Genomic DNA, 19,591 nt, shown 5'->3' on the forward strand with positions numbered 1-19,591 from the left:
TTTATTTATATAACTTATAATGTATTCTTAGTATTAATTAGAAAAACCAAAACAATTGTAGTTAGTTGCAAATTTATATATACATATATGTTGTACAAAGAATACTAGGGAATATATATATATATATATATAGCTTCTTTCAAATATACCTTGTATGTACATTTATATCTAAGACTTAATACATGTTACTGAACCTTCTTCAAGACGTCTCAAATCTTTCCCATTAGTAGCAATACTTCCATTACTAGCTTTTGCATCAGTAATGGCTGGAGTTGTAGGAGCAGCAGCACCAGGTGCTTTACTACGGTTATGTTGCATATGTGATTGGACTAAATGACCAGCAGCCAAAGCAGAACAAAGAGATAATTCCGCAGCCAACACTGCTGAGGCAACAATTTTAGCCAATTGACGAGCATTTTCCCCTGGATTAGTTGGATGAGGACCACGAACACCTAATAAATCTAACATAGCACCTTGAGGTTCTAAAATAGTACCACCACCAATTGTTCCTACTTCAATTGATGGCATTGACACTGAAACATTCAAATCACCAGTTTCTTTATCCTTTTCCATTAATGTAATACAATTGGAAGATTCTACATTTTGAGCTGGATCTTGTCCACATGCTAAATATACTGCAGTGACTAAATTTGCTGCATGAGCATTAAATCCTCCAACTGAACCAGCCATAGCTGACCCCACCAAATTTTTAGAAATATTTAATTCCACTAATGCATCAACATCAGATTTTAAAACTTTAGTAACGACATCAGCAGGAATACGAGCAGCAGCAACAATGGATTTACCTCTACCTTCAATCCAATTGATGGCAGCAGGTTTTTTATCAGTACAATAATTACCTGATACAGAAACAATTTCCATATCATCCCAACCACATTCTTCAACCATATATTTCAATGAATATTCAACCCCTTTAGAAATCATATTCATCCCCATAGCATCACCAGTAGTAGTTCTGAATCGAATAAATAATGAGGTTCCAGCAAGTGCAGTTTGAATATGTTGTAAACGAGCAAATCTAGAAGTTGAATTGAAAGCTTTTTTAATAGTGGCTTGACCTTGTTCAGAATCAATCCATAATTTAGCAGCACCAGCTCTTTTCAATGTTGGGAAACGAACACATGGACCTCTTGTCATTCCATCACGAGTTAAAACGGTTTCAACCCCACCACCAGCATTAATAGCTTTACAACCACGCATGGTAGAAGCAACAAGACAACCTTCAGTAGTAGCCATAGGAATATGATATGGTTTTTCATCAATAATTAATGGACCAGCAACTCCAACTGGTAACGGCATATATCCAATGACATTTTCACAACAAGCTCCAAATACTCTATCATAATCATAATGAGCATAAGGTAAACGATTTGTATCTAATACTGGAGCATTAGCTAATTTTGCAATAGCTTTACGACGGACTATAACTGCTCGTTTATTATCAGCTAATTGTTTTTCCAATGCATATAATGGTAATTTACCACCAACAACTAAAGATGATACTTCATCATTAGATAAAGTTTTCACTTGACCCTCTTTCAATACTTTAACACATTGTTCAAGTGGTAATACTTTAACCGGGGCTTTAATTTCAAGTTCTTCATCTGATGATTCATCATTTTCATTATCGGGGATTTCTCGAACAGATTTCAATCTCTTATCCTTGGAAGTGGCAACACCCGAAGAAGAAGTGGTGGCAGTGGTGGTGGAAGTGGTAGTATTCTCTTGAGGACGGGAAATTTCTTTTTCAATCAATTTATGAGTAGCACTTACTTGATAACGAGCAGCATTCAAAAAATAAACATTAGTAACGACTGAAAGGGCAAATCCAAACACCAAAAACTTGGAAATTATACTATCTCTAATGGCACTGCTAAATTTACTCAATACAAGATAAATGAAATCTTCCAATTGAACAATAAATCCCGATGGCATAAAAAATATGGTAGGTAAAATTGTAACCACGGTACCTTTTTTCCCAATTGGGATTTGTTGAGAAATATCCTTACTTAAACTTGGAATATTGGAAAGGAATGAAAACCGACTAAAACTTTCACCACCATCAGTAGTACTATATAACCAAGAGCTACCTAACCAAAAAGCATGGAAAGCAAAAAATCCAAGACTCATTATCACTTTGAAATAAGCTATAGAAGAATTATTGGATTTGAAAAAATTATGTTCATTAGGATGTTCAATAGTAGCTGATTGTTCAGCAACTCTTGCTGCCACTAATGAAGAAATTCCTTCTTCTTCTAAAGCATTTTGTAAATCCTCAGTACGACGAGCACGATTGATTTCAACTTTTAAACCTAAAATAGCTGAAAAAAATGTATAAACCAAAATCAAATCAAATGATAAAATCAATGAACTTAAAATACAAAAATTTCTTAACCCTGTCAAATGATGAGCATATATGGCACAAGAAAGTAATCCACCAATAACCACTAAATGATCTCTCAACATACTTAAACAATGAGAAGAAACTGCTTTACCAACAACATGAGGAACATCTTCTGGTGATGCCGTAGAAGAATTGGCAACAATAGTGGCAATTGATACTTTATGTTTAAATCCAATTACTGAAACAAAAAATGGAATTCCTTCAGAAAGACTTAATAATGAAACTTTAGTATTTAAAAATTTATTTGATACAAGTAATGCCAATAAAAATGCAAATGTTGATGAAGTTAATGTGGAAAAAGCTAACCAAAATTTCGAACCTATTTTCCTCATATCAACAAATACTTTAATTATTGCATACCACATGCCAAGATATGCTACAAATATTAAAAGTATATCAAAATTTTCTGCATGTTGAATGGCATCTTGAATTTTATTGAATCCATATCTTATATAATCATAATATTTTGCCAATTTATCATTATTTCTTGCTTTCCAAGTGATTCCATTATTAGTTATTTCTTGTAATTGATCTAATGAATTTTCAATTTCATTAGTTGGGATAATTAAAATTTGTTCATTATCAGAAATTTGAATGGCATTAGGAACATTTGGAACAACATCTTGAAATCTTCTAAATCTTAATGGTATAACACTAATTCGATTAGCTTGAGTATAAATATCATCATTGATATGATCTTTATCAATGGCAGTCCATTTATCCAAATCAGGTTGAGATTTATAATGAGATGAAGTATAAGGATGATAATAACTTATACCTGATAAACCAGAACTAGATTTAATATGCTCAGGAATATAATCGTCAATGATTGATAAATACGCGATCGATGCTAATAAAGCAGGTACAACCATAAATTGAATTGGTCGACGAGCAGAAGTTTGTGCTAAAGCACCAGTGACTTCTGTTAGAAAATTAAGCATAATTGATTTCTAACTAATACTTTTTAACCCCAGGAAAGAAATACTAATGTGGAATGGTTGTCTTTCTTTCTATTTGTGAAGAATCTGAAAAAATTGAAAAAATTGAAGAAAAAAAAAAAAAAGGCGAACTCGTTTAGTTAGTTTTCAGGACACCTATTGAATAAAGTTGAATTGATTCTCTAATGTGATTATAGGAATTCTTGAAAACAAAAAAAAAAAAAAAGACTCCTTTGCTAGAAAGAAATATTTTATTTCAATGAGTTGGGATGGGGATTGGGAAGTTGGTTGGGAAAAAGATTTGTTTAGGTGAATTTTTTTTTTTTTTTTTCTGTCTGTCTTTCTTTCTCGAGAATCAAATTTTTCCAATAAAATTACTAAATAAATAATAATAATGATAATAATAAGATTGTAGTTATGAGATGTATGTGCTATATTTATAGATGAAAAAAAAGCCTTATTCAATAAATATATATACACAAATGAACAATAGGGATTGTTCTGTTCTGTTCTGTCCTCTGTTTTGTTTCGTAGTTGAAAAATTTTTCCTTGTTGTCTTTAGGGATTTCTCTGTCTGTGTTTTGTCAATCAGTTGAGGTTCAAAAAAAAAAAAAAGAAATTAATCACAAATTGGAATAAATTATGTATTTTCAATTATACCTCCCCCAAAATTCAACAATAGAGGTTATAATCTTTGATTTGATTGTAGTGGAAAAACGACAACCCAAACCCAAGAACCACTTTATCAAATTGAAATAATATTGTCAGGTAGTGTAGTGTAATGTATTGTACTTTCTTGAATGCCCTGACTGACTCACTTATTGGTTAATAAAACCTTGTTGGTTGTCAAGTCGAGAGGGAATAAGAAAGGAGTGGAAGGTAGATTGCAAAGGTTTGTGATGCAAGGAAAAGCCAAATGAAAAGGATGTAGCCAAGACAGATAGGAATGATGTGAGGAAAGAAAAGTAAAAGGCGGATTACAAATACCCAACAATGGAAGTCTGTTGTGGTTGTTGTTGTTGTTGTTATTGCGTGTATTTGTATTTACTATATTCAACTCAAATTTGAAGTTGATATTGATAGTACTGTCAAAAATCAAATAAAGAATGGACGACCAATTGAAGTGGAATAGTAAAATGGATGAATACGACGAAATAGATCTGTAATAAGAAATTAGCTAAATGGTAGCAATAGCCGAGAGAATATGTTAAAGAGATGATGAAGTTTGCTTTCTTTTGTTGAAACTGCAAATTGAAAGAAATCAAAAAAAAAAAAAAAGTAAATGATTCTTCTCCAGATTATATTTATTAATCATTTATTATACTCTTTATATATATATATACATATTTATGTGGAGATATTTAGTTATTGTAACAAAAAAAATTTGGTGGGTAGTTGTCGCTACCATGTTTTTTATTGTGGTCATCATCATCATCGTATCGCAAATTTAATTAAAGATTTATACGACGAGGACGACATAGTGCAACAAAAAAAAAAATTATTCAAATTTATCATTCTCCATGCACTTTGCTGCTCCCCACATGTTCAATTTATTATCATCATCTCCTTCAACAACCATACATTCATTCAACTAGTATTTATCAAATAAGATTAATATACTTATATATAGTCCTACACTATCTTATTTGAGATTCAACCGTGGGATTATAACAGGAATTGTGTCTAGTTGTTGTTAGGCATCTATTTATTTTTTTTTTTTTTTTGACGTGTATTTGCAACCAATTTCTAATTAAAACACCATCAACACTAAGAAACTCTTTTGAAGTCAATCAGGAAGCACTCCAATGGATACCATGGTTTCCACTTGATATGAAAGTATCAGGAACCTAAAAAAATTCTTATCGATGTATTAACCAATATTTGATTATACACACAAAGCTCGGTTTACAAGTAAATATAATTGAAAAAACGTAATATTACTATATATAAAAAAAAAAAATACGGGTTGTCTAATAATATATAAAATTACAAAATAACGGTAACAAACTAACTTATTTCAATGAAACCAATTTAATATCAAAAGTCAATTCAGAATTAGCTGGAATACCAGGTAAAGCTTGAGATCCATATCCCATTTTTGGTGGGATAATAACTCTTCTTTCACCACCAACAGCCATACCAGTAACACCTAAATCAAATCCTTTAATACATTCACCTTTACCCAATTTAAAACTAAATGGTTTCCCTGAAGTATTTTTATCGAAAACTTTACCATTTTTCAATTTACCAATATATCTAATACCAACTTTATTACCAGATTTAGCAGTGGCACCAGAACCAATTTTCCTATCTTCAGTTATAACTCCACCCAATAAAGTTTTAGTAGGGAATTTTTTCTTTTTATCACCATCATCATTCACTGAAGTATCTTTTTTATCTTTAGTTGAAGCATTAGACTTTTTATTGTTGTTTTCAACTAAAGTAGAACCAGTTGGACCTTGTTCTAATTCTTTTGAAAATTGAACCGATTTCTTTTCATCTTTTTTAGCTTTTTTAGATTTTTTAGAAGTTGGTTCTTCAGCTACTCTTTTTTTAGATTCTTTGGCAGTTTCCGTTTCCTTTTCTTTTTCTTCAATAATTTCTTCAATTTTTGGAGTTTCTTCTTCATCACTCTCTTCTTCTTCATCATCATCATCTAATGGAGCACCATAAATGATTTCATCTTCATCTGGAGACAAATCATACTCATCATCGTAATCTTCATCGTCATCATCATAATCTTCATCATCTTGATCAGCTGGATGTTCAATATAATTACCAGTCAAATGAATTGGATATGAACCAGTAACAACAAAATAAACTTCTTCATCTGGAGTAATAGTTAAATCAAGAGTTTGTTGATATTGATGTTTTGGCGATAAAGTACAAACAATGTATTCAGAAACATCATCGTCTTCGTCATCTTCGTCTTCATCGTCATCTTCTTCATCATCATCTTCTTCATCTTTTTTATTGGATTTCTTACCATTTGATTTCTTTGAAGATTTTTCTTTCTCTTCTTCTTCATCATCATCTAATTCATCCTCTTCATCTTCATCATCTTCATCATCTTCAAAATAATCATCATTCAACAATGAGTTTGATTTTTTCAAAATTCTTAAACTTGAAGGTTCAGCTTTATCATCGGCAGCTTCAGGGTCCAATGAAGCTAAAGTGATTCTAATAGAAATTGGGAAATCATCTTCAATGGCAGGAACTGGTTGAAATGGTTGTAAAGCCAAATTATACGTGGCAATTGGAGTTAAATTTGACATAATTGACTTTTATTCTTAATTTGGAATATTGAAAAGAATGAAAGAAAGGAGTTTATGAAAAAAAAACAAAAAAATTGAATGGAAGTTTATAGAAATTTTTCTTTTTTCAAGTGAGGCGATGAAGGAAAGAAAGAAGCTCATCTCATTTCATTCTTAATTTGTGTATAAAATTTAACACATATACACGCAAAGAAAAGGAAAAGAGAGAAAATACACACACACACAGACATAGACACATTCATTCTTTACCACATTCCCTATTGCCCTAAACTAGAACAAGAACAACGATACACTTATTCTACTCATCATGTCTTATGATTTAAATATACCATGGCCAATCAACAATTATGATAAATCACCAACTTTACAACAATTAACTAATCTTCGAAATATTATCATCACCAATTATTCATTAGGGATAACTCATCAAGTAATTAATTTTCAAATATCATTGGAATCAGTGAAAATACCAATTGCCACCACCAATAATAATATTAATCCGATTCCTAAAGATCAATTATTAAATGAATTATTACCAAAATTCCCCAAATTAAAATTATTTACTCGATTAACATTAGTAGTTAATGATTCATCAAAATTACCTCAACTTGGTAAATTACAAAATCATTTTGATATAATTGCTTTACAACCATTAAATGAAAAAGTATTACAATTATCAATATTAAATTTAGATATTGATTTAATTTCAATAAATTTATCATCAAAATTATCATTTTATTTAAAATTTAAAACTTTAAATAATGCTACTGAAAAAGGTATAAAATTTGAAATTTGTTATAGTCAATTAATATCTGGAAATAATAATAATAGTTGTGGTGGTTATGTGGATGATTCAATTAATGCCAATTTAATTAAAAAGAATTTTTTCAATAATGTATTACAATTAATTCGTGGTTGTAGATCAAGAGGAATAATTATATCAAGTGGAGCTCAAAATCCTTTACAATTAAGAAATTTATCGGATATTTTAATTTTATTGAAAACTTTAAGTTCTTCACCTTTAGATTTATCGAAAAATAATTGTCAAAAATTTATTACTATTAATCCTCAAAGAGTATTAATTAATGGGAAATTAAAACAAAAATCTTATCGACAAACTATTGTTGTTAATAATAATAGTGATTTGTTACAAGATAATAAACCACAGAAAGAATCAACTGGTGGCAGTAGTAGTAGTAGTAGTAGTGGTGGTGGAGGGTTTAAAAAGAAATTAGATGATACTTCATCTGGACGATTATTGAAAAAAAGGAAAACAAAATAAAAGTGTACATATATATAGAGAATGCTAGAATGCAAGAATGCAAGTGTATATAAAATATAAAATATAAATAATACATAATAATTGGAGATAAAAGAAGCCTTGAGGAGGGGGGGGCAGATTATTTAACTGAAAATAGATGATTTTAATGGTTTTAATTTACTTGGTGTTTCTTTAGTTTCCAACATTTCAGATTGTTTATTTTGCTTTCTAGGTTTCTTTTTCTTTATTAAAGGTGAATCATTAGTCATTATTGTTGATTTACGTTTAGAATGTAAAAAAATCGATGGTTTAGTTGAACATTTTTGTTGTGAAGTATTCAAGTTTGATTTAGTATTATCTGTCACTGTATTTGTATTTAACTTGTTAGGTATGTTATTAGTCGAATTAGAAGATTTAGTAGTACTCAAATTAGTTGATTGACCACCACTACCAGCTGAATTGAAAAAAGTAGTTCGTCTAACCCCAGGTCGAACATTACTAGTTGTACTACTAGTGGTGGTGGTTGTCTTTGGAGGTCTCATAAATTTACTCCCCCTAGATAAAGTAGATATTGATGAGTTTTTATCCACTTTAAATGCATCAAATGGATCATATGAATTTAAATGTCGATTAGCATTAGCATTACCAAATATTAATGTTCGATTTATCATGGTATCTCTTTTTGCCTTTTCTAAAATTGAATTTTTATTACCCATGATACCATAACTTCTTCTTGTATTAGTAGTATATGATGGTAAATCATAAAATCTTCTTGATTTAATAGTAGGATCTCTTAATACTTCATCAATGGCAACAATTTTATTTTTCGATTTTTGTCGTTCTAATGATTTATTAGCATGACGTAATCTTTTCGCTGAATCTTTTCTAAATTCATCTCGATCTTGACAATATTTATAATATAATGATTTATATGGCATATCTAATCCACAAAAAGCCTTGATTTTGGGATTCAATTTTATGGGAGTTGTAGTTGATGATGATGATGGTGGTGGTGTAGGTCGATCAGGGAAATCTTTTTGGATTAATTTCATCCATAATTTATCAGAATAAGGTAACAATTGTTGACAATTCAATTCTAATTCATTTAATTGTTTAGCAGGAATTTGTTGTAATACTGGTTCTAATAAATGATATGGAGTAGTACCAATATCTGTTAACAGATGAATATGTTTTTTAATTTTTAATAATGATATATCAACTAATGATGGTAGTTTCTTAGTCGATTTTTTGATTTGTGTCGGTGGTCGTAGTGGTTCCATCTTCAAATAATAAATATTCGCCTAGTGAATGGGATTTGTTTGTTAAATAAAGTTGTAGAAATTTAGATCTAACTAAGTAAGTATTATAACATTGATGAAGAAGAAAGACAAGACAGGAAGAGAAATAATTTTTTTGTGCTTGTCTCAAAAGATTTACTTTGCCACACTACACTACTACACTACTGCACTACTACTACCACCAAATAAGTTGCAACAACTACAATATCAATGTGGGTTATTATACTGGTTAACAGAAACATTGCAGTTATTATGGAATGGATGTACAACACTTTACGTTGTTTCAATATTGATGATAGATTAAATTATTCAGAATTTGTGCTGTGAAAAAAAAAAAAAAAAAAAAAAAAAGAAATATAAGAAGATATTGGTCTTGGGAGTATAACAAATTATTGGCAGGAAATTTTCTACTTAAACTTCTAAAAAAACAAAAAAAAGACTTGCTGCAAAAAAATGTAAAGGGATGAACTAGTTGTTATACTATTTCAAACTACTATTAAGCTTATTCAATATATGTAGACATTTCTTCGGTAGTTATTTGTCAGTTCCTAATAACCAAATTACAGTATTAGGGGAGAGCTAAGTGCAGACCAAAGAGTAAATCAATGACTCAAAGAAATGGCTTACAAGTATCCACAAAAAAAGAATGGAAGCCATAGTTAAGTCAGAAATTAACCATAGAAGAAAATACGTATGAAAACATCAGTAAGAAGAGGATGTGTTGTATACTAAAGTGTAATAGTTTGACCTAACTCTTCTACACATTGAGATCAAGAAATAACAAAACTCAATTTGATATTTATCCATTATGAGTTAACAAATATCAAAAAGAAAACCCAAATATTCAAGAGAGATTGGCAGATATGGATGTAGAAAATAATAGATGGCTGTGACACATGGTGGTGGGAAGGTTAAAGAACAATAACCAAAACGGAAATACACAACAAATTTTCACACACGATTAATAATCATTCACCTGAGTAAATATATATCTATCCCACATTTTATACAAGTGAGGATATTTTGATTATTATTGGGCGATGAGCTGGCTCTTTTGATATTTGTTAACCGGAAATGAAAAAAAAAAAAAAAAAAAAAAGAAAAAAAAAATGACTCAAATTCTTCCCTTTGCAATTCATTCACCACATTAATCAATTCAAACATTCAAAATGCTATCTAGATAATGTATTTCAGCCGTATTGATAGATAGATTTGAATTTTTTTGATAATTGTTGAATATTGGAAAGCTTATAATATGTATGAAAGTTGGTTTAAATTTGTTTGGGAATAGCCGGGTGTGTAAAATGTAGTGTAATTTCCAATAATCGGACTCGGAATTAAAGAATGCGTGTAATTTGTTACACACATTTTCGGATGAAAAAAAGAAACGGCAATTTTTTTTCCGATGGATGGTGGAAAGACGCGTCGAAGTCGGCCCTATAGAATATGATGAGTGGATAGTGCGTGGTGGTAGTAGTAGTAATGGTAATAGGTTATCCGTGTTTGTGATTGTGTCATAGCGCAACCTTGTTTTTTTTTTCCTTCTATATCACATTTAGTTAGTAAGTAAGTAATTAGTAATACTCATATCTAGTCTTCCCTTATTAAAGCCGTTCGGAGATAATTATATTCCGTCCCATACAAATTTTTTTTTTTTTTTTTTTTTCCTTTCCCATTGCTTTCCCATTCTTCTTTTATACACTCACTGAGCAAACACACACTCTTTATATGTATATATATCCATAACAACAAATTCAATAATAAAAAATTTTCCCTATCCTTTTAATTTATTTGTTTCAGATTCTTCCTTCCTTCCTTTCTTTCTTTCTATTAAACTATTCATTCTTATATATTTATCCTTATTTAAATCCTTGTTTTCAATCACTTTTTCCTTAAAACACTTTACCCACCCATAATGTTTGCAAAATTAAGAAGTAAAGTATCCACTCCACCACCTCCAATTGCTACTACTAATTCACCAACTTCTTCTTCATCAGAAACTATTAGTACAACCAATGAAAAATCATCTCTCACCACCACCCCTACTGAATTATCACCAGTTGTTTATGTTCCATTTTCTTCTCCTTCATCAAATTCACACATTCCTCAAGAACATGAATTAACTCAAGAACAAAAAGATAAATATTTACATGTATTACATCATTTCCAACAACCAGATTTAAAAATTGCTATTAGTGAAGAAACTCATAAACTTAAACAAAAAACTAAAGAATTAACTATTGGTGAAAAATCTTGGATCACTAGAGAATGTATATTACGTTATTTACGTGCAACTAAATGGCATGAATTAGAAGCTATTGATCGTATTGAATTAACTTTAAGTTGGAGACGAGAATTTGGGATATCTGAACCATTTGATAATGAAAATAAAGTTAATGGAAATTTAGTTAGTGAAGAAAATGAAACTGGTAAAGAAGTTATATTAGGTTATGATAATGATTCTCGTCCATGTTTATATTTAAAACCAGGTCGACAAAATACTAAAACTAGTGAACGTCAAGTACAACATTTAGTATATATGTTAGAAAGAGTAATTGATTATATGCCAGCAGGTCAAGATTCATTAGCTTTATTAATTGATTTTAAAGCTCATCCTATTGGTACTCAACTGGGGAAAATTCCTCCTGTGGGTATTGGTAGACAAGTTTTACATATTTTACAAACTCATTATCCAGAAAGATTAGGTAAAGCTTTATTAACTAATATTCCTTGGTTAGGTTGGACTTTTTTAAAAATTATTCATCCATTTATTGACCCATTAACTAGAGAAAAATTGGTTTTCGACCAACCATTTATAAATTATGTTCCTAAAGAACAATTGGATAAAGATTTTGAAGGATTAGTTAATTTTGAATATGATCATAAAAAATATTGGGATGTAATGATAAAAATCTCTCAAGATAAAAAGCATCAATATTTCGAACGATTTGAAAAATTTGGTGGTATTATTGGATTAAGTGAAGTGGATTTAAGAGGTGATAATGAAGAATTAATTCATCCTGTTGGAACCATTTAAAATTAAAAGTTTTCAAATTTGTATGTACTTGTTACTTGTACTTATACCTATATATTTGTATCATAGATATCATCATTATCATTATCATCATCATCATCATGACATATAGAAAGAGAAAAACACATATTTAGCATTCTTTTTTTTATAAATTTTATATATTATTAGTTTAAAAATGGATTAGCATTTTTACGTTTTTCTATAATTCCACTATTAATATCAATCATATTTTGCCAATCTATAGGATACATTAAATCACCAGCTCCATTTTCACTTTTAGCGAATACTACTCCTAATTCATTTTTAGCAGTTGATAAATAATAATTTGATCCATCACCTAATGATATAACTTGAGCTTTAACAATATCTCCAGGTTTAAAACAATCAATTATTTTCAATTTATCTCTTTCAGTAGATCTAATATCATTAATTCTAATGATTCCTTTAAAATTTTCTCCCAATTCATAAATTTGTACTGATTGATTAGTTGATTGACTACAAGCAATAGAATTTTGATTAAATAAATGTTGAGAATTACTACCCGTAGTAGACATTGATACATGTGATCCATTACCATTACTACTAATACCTGAATCCAGTAAAATGTTGGTTGTAGTATCCAATGATATGATTTCACAATATGCTTGAATTTTGGTGATTTTAGTAATACGAACTAATACGATATCATTTTCTTTAGGTAAAGCAATTGAAGATACAGCACCAGAGTTATTGGTGGTCGTAGTGGGTTGAAGTTTAGTTGATTTAGGTATCACTGTGACTAAATAACTCTTGACATATTTATCTTCATCTTGTTTAGTTTGTGTTTGTTCATGATCAATAATCATATCATCATCATTATTGGTAGATGATGTTGATTGTGTTTGATCAATAGGTGAAATAGACACTGTCCCTAATATGGTTGAGACTATAATTGGCATTGATTTTATTAAATTACTGGTTGCTGTTGTTGTTGGGGTGGTGGTGGTGGTGGTAGGTATATTGATATTTGATATTATTGTCCCCGGTCCAGGTATATATTTCACTGGTATAGATGAATCATTGTTTTCTAATTTATAAGTAGGTGTGATATATTGTCCAGGAACAACACCACCACCAGGAATATTATCTGACATATTATAACAACCTTATTATTTAAATCAAACCTATAGATACTTTTCCAAAAAGAAAGAATCGATGGTTCAATGTATGGAACATTTTTTTTTTTTTTTTTTTCCATCTTTTTCTTTTTTTCAAACTCTTCTCAAACTTTTGGTGCCAAAAGAAAAGAAAATTCATTCATTCAAAGCAATTCCAATTCCAATTCCAATTCTAAACCAGAAAATAAACAATTATTCATTAATTCACAACCAACCAATTCAAAACAATTTTAAGTATGAGTAACAGTAATGCCACTAATAATCAATATCCAAAATATATAAACGATACAACTCCACCAACAATAACATTAAAACAATATGATAATGCTTCTTGGGCATCAACTACTTGTTTAGATCATAATTCTCAAACTAATCAATATATTGTTGTAGTTATGGAAAATCCTAAACAAATAGTGGCAATTATTGATTCTCAAGATAATATGATTTTAGATATTTTATTTAAAAATGCTCATGAAGCTCATTCTAAACAAGAATATGATCAGAAATAATACCAACTTGGTCATGAACCAATAATGAAATAAAGGAATGATGGGAATAAATTATTATAACAGAGGAATATGAGAGTTATAGATTAATATATATATATGAATGTAGTGATTGGTGGAAAGTATTACGAAGGTATTCATGCTAAAGAAAGGAAGAAGCTGTAATGTCTGTATAAAAATTAGGGGACCAAATAATAAATTAATTCCATAGCCATATTATCCTTACAGGTTGTATTAAGAATTAATGATAATTACAAGTTATAATGGTAAACTTATTAATTTATGAACTGTAAATTTATATCTATGTATACATTTATACATTTATACATTTATACATTTATATGATGACTTATTCAAACTTCTAAAATCAATCTATTTGAAAAAAAAAAAAAAAAACAACAACAACATGATCAATATAATATCCCTTTTATTCTTAAAAGAAATGAGTATAACATCTTGATTCAACATGAATTTCCATTTCACTTTTAAAATTATTCAATTCATCTTTAATTTGTTGAGCTAATAATGGAGTCAATTGATTACAAGTGGCAGTATCAGGATGTCGATCATATTCATCTTCATTATATGTATCATATAATATAATTCTTGAACTAAATCTAACTCCTGTAGTGATTTGTAACTTACCAGGAAGTTGTGAAGGAGCAGGAGCAGGAGGAGGAGGAGGAGGTAATGTTGAATTTGAATTTGAATTTGGAGAATTTGGAGAATTCAGAGAATTACCACCATTCTTTCTATTGCCCCATTTTTTACTAATCATTGATGTAAATGATCTTGGTGATGATTCTGAATTAATTGATGATTGATCAGAAATTGAAGGGATTTTATTATGAGTGAATTTTTTCAATGGTTGTAAACTAAAATGTTGCAGATGTGATTGTGATTGTGATTGTGATTGTTGTGGTGGTGATGAGGGTGGTTGATTGGTTGGTTTCTTATTGATATCATTTGATTGTTTTGGTGAAAATACTGATGATTTATTTGATGGTGCTGGAGATTGTGGTTGAACTATTATATTTGAATGAGAATTACTTGGTGGTGGTGGTGGTGGTATTAAAGGTGATACTTTTTCATTAGCAATACTACTATTATTGGTATTACCACTTCCAGGTACTCTATTCTCTTTGTTTTCAATATAATCATCATTAGTATTATAAAATCTTGATGCACTTGATATATCATTTTCTTGTTCAAAACTATATGCATCATCATCATCATCATCATCATCGTCGTCGTCGTCTTCGGAACTACTTCCAAATCCTCCACCAACTGAAAGTGATGAATCATCATCTTCATCACCGTCATCCTCTTCATCATTAAAATTAATATTAAATGATTGATGAGAATCGCTACTTCTTAATACTTCTTTTTTAAGTTTCCCAGTAAATGATGGAGCATTCAATCCTTTAAATGACATTGAAATTGGTCGATTCTGTTTAGTAAATTTACCATTTTCTGGTTTTTTCTGTGATCTAACTCTATAAGCACTTTCCAAAATAGGTGACTTACTAATCACATGTTCATCAATGATATCAGTAGATTCTTGTTGTTGTTGTTGTTGTTGATTTGTTGATTCATTCTTTTCATTATGTGGTTGGTCTTCTTTTTCTTCAACACTAGTTTTCGGTGAATCATAATGTTTCATTGAAAGTGGTGATGAAGATGGAGTTTTCGAATCAATAGAATCCTTATTATTTATACCAGTTGTAATTTCTGTTGTTTCTTTATCTGGTATAGTAATAGTTGGTATTGAATTGGTTTTAGTGCCAACGGTTGAATTTGTCATTGATTTAGTATCTAAATTATCTTTATTAATAACAATAACTGGAGGTTCAGGAGTCGATTGATCAACAATATTCCCCTGTTGTTGTTGTTGTTCTTGCTGTTGTTCTTGCTGTTCAATTTTATTAATGGAATTATGATCAAATTGATAATTAGCTAATGGAGATGAAGGAGTTGTTGATGTTTGTAAAAACTTACCATTATTAGTAATTGGTGATCCTGGGATAGGTGAATCAAGGAAATTCATATTTTCAACATCAATAAATTCACTAAATTCCATTAAATCATCACCAGTATCAATACCACTAGCACTAGTATTACCAAAACCATTACCACTAGATCCAAGAATATTTTCACCAATAGCACCATTTCCAGTATCAGTAATGGTAGTATAAGTATCATTCATAGTTGTGGTATCATTAATCACCTTGATATTACCACTAGTATCACTATTATTGTTATTGTTATTGTTATTGTTATTGTTATTGCTGTTTATTGTTCCTGAAACCGTACCATCAATTGAATTCATCTTTAATTCTTCATTCAAATTACTTTTTCGACTAGTTGAATTTTTCAATATTGAATTTGATCTAGTAATACCATTACCACTAGTAGTTGGTTTTGAAATAGGTCCAACATAATGAACAATATTATCATCACTACCATCATAATTAACAAATGAACTACGTTTATTAGATTTCACTGATTTCATAGATCTTGATCGTTCTAAAGATACAATACTTTCAACTTCATGAGCATTCAATGATTTAGGAAATAATGCTTCACCCAATAATTGAGTATTAGTTTTATCTTCAGTTGAATGGGCATTATTGTTTGTGTTTGTCTGCTGTTGTTGTTGTTGTTGTTGTTTTTGTTGAGGATATCTAATTGGCAGCGGTGGTTTGATAGGAATTGTCAATGATGAAGGTGTATTAGAGAACCGCTTGATAGTTCTTTGAAGTGGACTGTCAGTATCTTTCCCTTCATGTCTATTATCAATTGATTTAGGTGAACTTTGATAATTGACTTTAAATGGTGATCCAAATTGATTAGAATCAATCAAAGGTGGTATTAAAGAAATTTCTTCACCATATTTATTCCCTGACGACATTTTTTTAGGTGGATCTTCAGTCAAATTTTTAGCATCATAATATTCAAAATCTTTCTCCTTTTCTTCATCATCAGAAACATCTGGTTGTTGTTCTTCTATTGATAATCGATCAACATTATCATCTTCTTCATCACTGTTATTATGAATATTACCAAAACTTTTATAACCATTCTTTGTTACTGGTTTAACATCTTCTTCACCTGAATGTTCATCTTCAATATCATCATTTTGATCTCCAATGTAAACACTATCCTCACTAACTTCTCTAATAAAATTAAATGAATTTCTATTAACTGGTGGTGCCAGTAATCCAAATTTAGAATTATCTTGATTTTGTGGTAATGATTTATTGGTTTTATTCCCATTCAATGAAGAAAGTGAAGGATTAGAATTAGATACTCCTTTCTTCAACCCTGGTTGTTGATGGGATGATCCAAGTTTGTTCAAATTATCAGATGATTTATTCTTTTTAAATCTATTCATAAATGAAATATTTGATTTAGATTCTGGTTTGGTAGTTTGTTTATTAGTATTGTTAATGTCATCAATTGATTTTGGTTGTTCTGATAGGATTTGCATATTAGGAGTAGAATATGATTTTGAAGTAATCTTTTTCGGTTCCAGTATTGATGAATTAGAATCATTCAATGAATGACTCTTTGATTTTGATTTAAATAATGATTTGAAACTAAATTTTTTCTTCCCATTACTTGATTTCAGATTAGTACTTGCCGTGGATGGTAAAACCCCTGCTGGTGATGATGATGATGATGAGGATGCAAGTTGTTCCGAATTCAACTTGCTTAAATCATTCAATGTACTACTTCGTTTATGCAGAAGGGTTTTATTTTCAGAATGGTGAACAGTTGAAGCACTATTATTATTGGTAGTATTATTTTTACGGTTGATTTTATCTTTCATAATTGAATATGATGAATTTGATCTTGGATGAGATGGACGTTTATGAGGTGATCCCAATGATGCAGAATCATTGGTTGGTTGATGTGGAGGTGGTGGTGTGTGTAATGAACTCATTGAATCATTATCATTAGTTAGAACCGTCAACATACTTTTGGATTTACGAACAATTTTTCCACGGGAATTATTACTATTCAGGGGTGAATGAGAAGAAAAATTTGAATCAAGGGACATGTTAGAATTTGAATTATTACTAACAGTACGAATAATATTATAATTATTACTTTTGTTATGATGAAGATTGGGGCCAGTATTATTATTATTATTATTACTATTATTTCCTGGATATGCCGGTTGTTGAGTTAATGGTACCGACACGTTTTTATTAAATAAATTATTTTGATTGGAATGCGAAGTAGTAGTAGTAGTATTATAAAAAGGGTTATTATTGGTAGTATTATTAGTTGGATGTTTTACATGTCTAGGTGGATGTAATGGTTGGGAATTTGTTTGAGGCATTTGTTGATTAGTTGAATTTAATGGTGGTTGAAGTGGTTGTTGAGGTTGTTGAAGTTGTTGAAATGATTGTTGGGAAGAAGAATGAAAATTCTGATCAATTTGTTTGTTTGAGAAATTTGTGCTACTTTTATTGTATTGCGCACCTTCATTAACACTATTGTTAGCACCACTACTACTGCTACCACCACCACAAAATAAATTATTTTTAGATTCATTTTTAGTCCTTACTGTATTAGTTGTAATGGTAGAATTACTATTTTCATTATCAAAATTAGATTCTTCAGTTATATCAACCATCTTCAATTGAGGAGATTCAAAACTATGTGGTGTGAAACTTTGGAAAGTAAGTGGTTGTGATATGATTGGAGTATCATCAGTACTATACCCGGACTCACTAATTGTTGAAATTGACGATTTATTATATTTATGAGAATTAGTTGACGATGATTTACTTGTCTTTGTAGTTAATGGATAACCATTATTATAACCATTATTATTAATATTATTATTATTAGTGATAAGGCTATTGGTATTACTATTGCCAGTATTAGTTGATAATACAGCAAGTGTATCGTCCTCATTTAAAGATTCAATAGCAGTCTCAAAAGTTTGTACTGATTCTCTAACATTACTACTATTATAAGTAAACAAAATCGGAGGGGATAATGTATTAAGTCCCTGGTAATGATTCTTTCCTGATTCTTGTTCTTGTTCTTGTTCTTCTTCGTCTTCAACTTCCTCAATAATATTAGTATTGGTTATATTATATTGTTTATTCTTTTCATTAAGTATACTTTCTAAAGCTTTTAAAGAAGGTGAAGCTTTAATTATAGATGTTCTAGTACTACCACCAGATGTATTTCCCAGTTTTGAAGAAGGATTTGTCAGTGTATTGGATTTGGTGATTGAGTTACTGATAGTTGCCGACAGAGGTATATCTTTAGTGAAATCATTTAATGACCTTGATGACATTGAATGTTTGATTTGAATAGAATTTCTAACGTTTTTAACATGATTTTTAGAATTATTAATAGATGTAGGAGCTGAATAGAAATCATTTTCGAAAAACTCATCAAAAGTTGAATCAGCCATTATAGTAATGAGTATGGAATATCAATCTTGAATGAAAACAACAAAAATGTAAAGCAAATGATCCTTAGTGATTGGTAGTTGAAGAAAGAAGTACAAGATGAGTTTGGATTAAACAATGATACGTTGTAAAATAAAAAAAAAAAAAAAAAAAACAAAATGGTTTCTATTGAAAATATAATTTGTATATGTGTAGAGTGTGAGTGTGTTGTTAATAAAACTTGATGTCACCAAGTTGGGATTTAAATTAACAAATTTCT

General features: G+C 29.8%; 8 protein-coding genes across 8 annotated transcripts; 3 read left to right on the plus strand and 5 right to left on the minus strand. All coding sequences in view use genetic code 12, as the record gives it.

Annotated features, from left to right (window-relative positions):
• Positions 1-168: 168 nt before the first annotated feature.
• On the minus strand, positions 169-3,366 carry CD36_03520 (3-hydroxy-3-methylglutaryl-coenzyme A reductase 1, putative; the record flags this gene model as incomplete). Its single annotated transcript, XM_002416979.1, has 1 exon — positions 169-3,366. The coding sequence occupies one exon, from the start codon at positions 3,364-3,366 to the stop codon at positions 169-171; it is 3,198 nt and encodes a 1,065-aa protein (XP_002417024.1).
• A 2,009-nt stretch (positions 3,367-5,375) lies between these two features.
• Positions 5,376-6,638, minus strand: CD36_03530 (nucleolar peptidyl-prolyl cis-trans isomerase, putative; the record flags this gene model as incomplete). Its single annotated transcript, XM_002416980.1, has 1 exon — positions 5,376-6,638. One exon carries the CDS (start codon positions 6,636-6,638, stop codon positions 5,376-5,378), a length of 1,263 nt encoding a protein of 420 aa, XP_002417025.1.
• A 307-nt stretch (positions 6,639-6,945) lies between these two features.
• On the plus strand, positions 6,946-7,920 carry CD36_03540 (ribonucleases MRP and P protein subunit, putative; the record flags this gene model as incomplete). The annotated part of the gene is made up of 1 exon (XM_002416981.1): positions 6,946-7,920. The coding sequence occupies one exon, from the start codon at positions 6,946-6,948 to the stop codon at positions 7,918-7,920; it is 975 nt and encodes a 324-aa protein (XP_002417026.1).
• Positions 7,921-8,042: 122 nt separating this feature from the next.
• Positions 8,043-9,179, minus strand: CD36_03550 (conserved hypothetical protein; the record flags this gene model as incomplete). Its single annotated transcript, XM_002416982.1, has 1 exon — positions 8,043-9,179. The coding sequence occupies one exon, from the start codon at positions 9,177-9,179 to the stop codon at positions 8,043-8,045; it is 1,137 nt and encodes a 378-aa protein (XP_002417027.1).
• A 1,933-nt stretch (positions 9,180-11,112) lies between these two features.
• On the plus strand, positions 11,113-12,234 carry CD36_03560 (phosphatidylinositol transfer protein, putative; the record flags this gene model as incomplete). Its single annotated transcript, XM_002416983.1, has 1 exon — positions 11,113-12,234. One exon carries the CDS (start codon positions 11,113-11,115, stop codon positions 12,232-12,234), a length of 1,122 nt encoding a protein of 373 aa, XP_002417028.1.
• Positions 12,235-12,395: 161 nt separating this feature from the next.
• Positions 12,396-13,364, minus strand: CD36_03570 (3'-5' exoribonuclease, exosome subunit, putative; the record flags this gene model as incomplete). Its single annotated transcript, XM_002416984.1, has 1 exon — positions 12,396-13,364. One exon carries the CDS (start codon positions 13,362-13,364, stop codon positions 12,396-12,398), a length of 969 nt encoding a protein of 322 aa, XP_002417029.1.
• Positions 13,365-13,624: 260 nt separating this feature from the next.
• Positions 13,625-13,897, plus strand: CD36_03580 (conserved hypothetical protein; the record flags this gene model as incomplete). The annotated part of the gene is made up of 1 exon (XM_002416985.1): positions 13,625-13,897. One exon carries the CDS (start codon positions 13,625-13,627, stop codon positions 13,895-13,897), a length of 273 nt encoding a protein of 90 aa, XP_002417030.1.
• A 430-nt stretch (positions 13,898-14,327) lies between these two features.
• On the minus strand, positions 14,328-19,334 carry CD36_03590 (bud neck localizing protein phosphatase subunit, morphogenesis and cell wall composition modulator, putative; the record flags this gene model as incomplete). Its single annotated transcript, XM_002416986.1, has 1 exon — positions 14,328-19,334. One exon carries the CDS (start codon positions 19,332-19,334, stop codon positions 14,328-14,330), a length of 5,007 nt encoding a protein of 1,668 aa, XP_002417031.1.
• Positions 19,335-19,591: the final 257 nt, after the last annotated feature.

This window comes from Candida dubliniensis, chromosome 1 (genome assembly GCF_000026945.1).
Source record: "Candida dubliniensis CD36 chromosome 1, complete sequence".
In the NCBI taxonomy this organism is placed as follows: Eukaryota; Fungi; Ascomycota; class Pichiomycetes; order Serinales; family Debaryomycetaceae; genus Candida; species Candida dubliniensis.